Below are 715 nucleotides of genomic sequence, written 5' to 3'. Positions count from 1 at the left end.
ATATATATAGCAATCATCTCAATGTCTTTTTGCCATTTCAAATACACAGAAAAAGAAAGAAAACAACAAGTCCTCCATTCACGGTTAATCCCAACCAAAGTTATGTCCAGTCATCTGGTAGAACTTCATGTTGAAAGGTCTGTAGAAGTCTCTAAGTCGCTGCACGACCTCAGGGTCAATGTTTGGATGGATCCGCCCTTTGGTTTTACCCAGGCAATGGGGCTTGCTGCTGCCCTCTGCCTTTTTGAGACAAGGGAAGCCCTTGGTCTGGTTGAAGTAGAAGTGTTTGTCTGTGATGATCCTCTTGAGCCCCAAAAAGTCCTGCACGCGGCCCAGCTCTCCGGCCGGGTCACTGATCAGCCGCTCTCCGCTCACGAACAGGATCTGGCTCATGGGGAAGAACTGCAGCCAGTTGTCCAGGTGTTTGGCGTAGATGCCGATCTGAATGGCGCTCCACGAGGTGTCGATCAACCCTGTAGTCCTGTTTTTGAACGTCAGGCTCTCAAAAGTAGGAATGTCAGGCTTCTTGGACAGTGTCTGCGTGTAGTCAGAGATGGCTCGTGTGACGGGGTCCCGGACCACCACGATCAGCTTGGTGTCGCGGGACATGGCGTAGATCCGGGCCGGAGCCTCGAAGTAGCTTGGGTAGCTTGGTGTTTTCTCCATGGTGATCTGGCCCTCCAGGGTTTTAGGCATCAGGTCCCTGGGAGAGAGA

The 715-nt window shown here is 51.9% G+C and overlaps 1 protein-coding gene across 1 annotated transcript in view; it reads right to left on the bottom strand.

The window, feature by feature from the left end:
• Positions 1 to 9: 9 nt before the first annotated feature.
• LOC107692452 (heparan sulfate glucosamine 3-O-sulfotransferase 3B1-like) overlaps positions 10 to 715 on the bottom strand; it is an 18,768-nt gene continuing 18,062 nt past the window's right edge. The window contains exon 2 of the mRNA XM_016491498.1: positions 10 to 703. Within this exon, the coding sequence (XP_016346984.1) occupies positions 85 to 703 (619 nt within the window). The 3' untranslated portion in view covers positions 10 to 84. The remainder of the gene's footprint in view (positions 704 to 715) is intronic.

The sequence above is a fragment of the Sinocyclocheilus anshuiensis genome, unplaced genomic scaffold (genome assembly GCF_001515605.1).
Source record: "Sinocyclocheilus anshuiensis isolate Anshui unplaced genomic scaffold, SAMN03320099.WGS_v1.1 scaffold915, whole genome shotgun sequence".
In the NCBI taxonomy this organism is placed as follows: Eukaryota; Metazoa; Chordata; class Actinopteri; order Cypriniformes; family Cyprinidae; genus Sinocyclocheilus; species Sinocyclocheilus anshuiensis.
The sequence above is the reverse complement of the archived record's forward strand: the minus strand, read 5'-3'. Positions and strand labels throughout refer to the sequence as shown.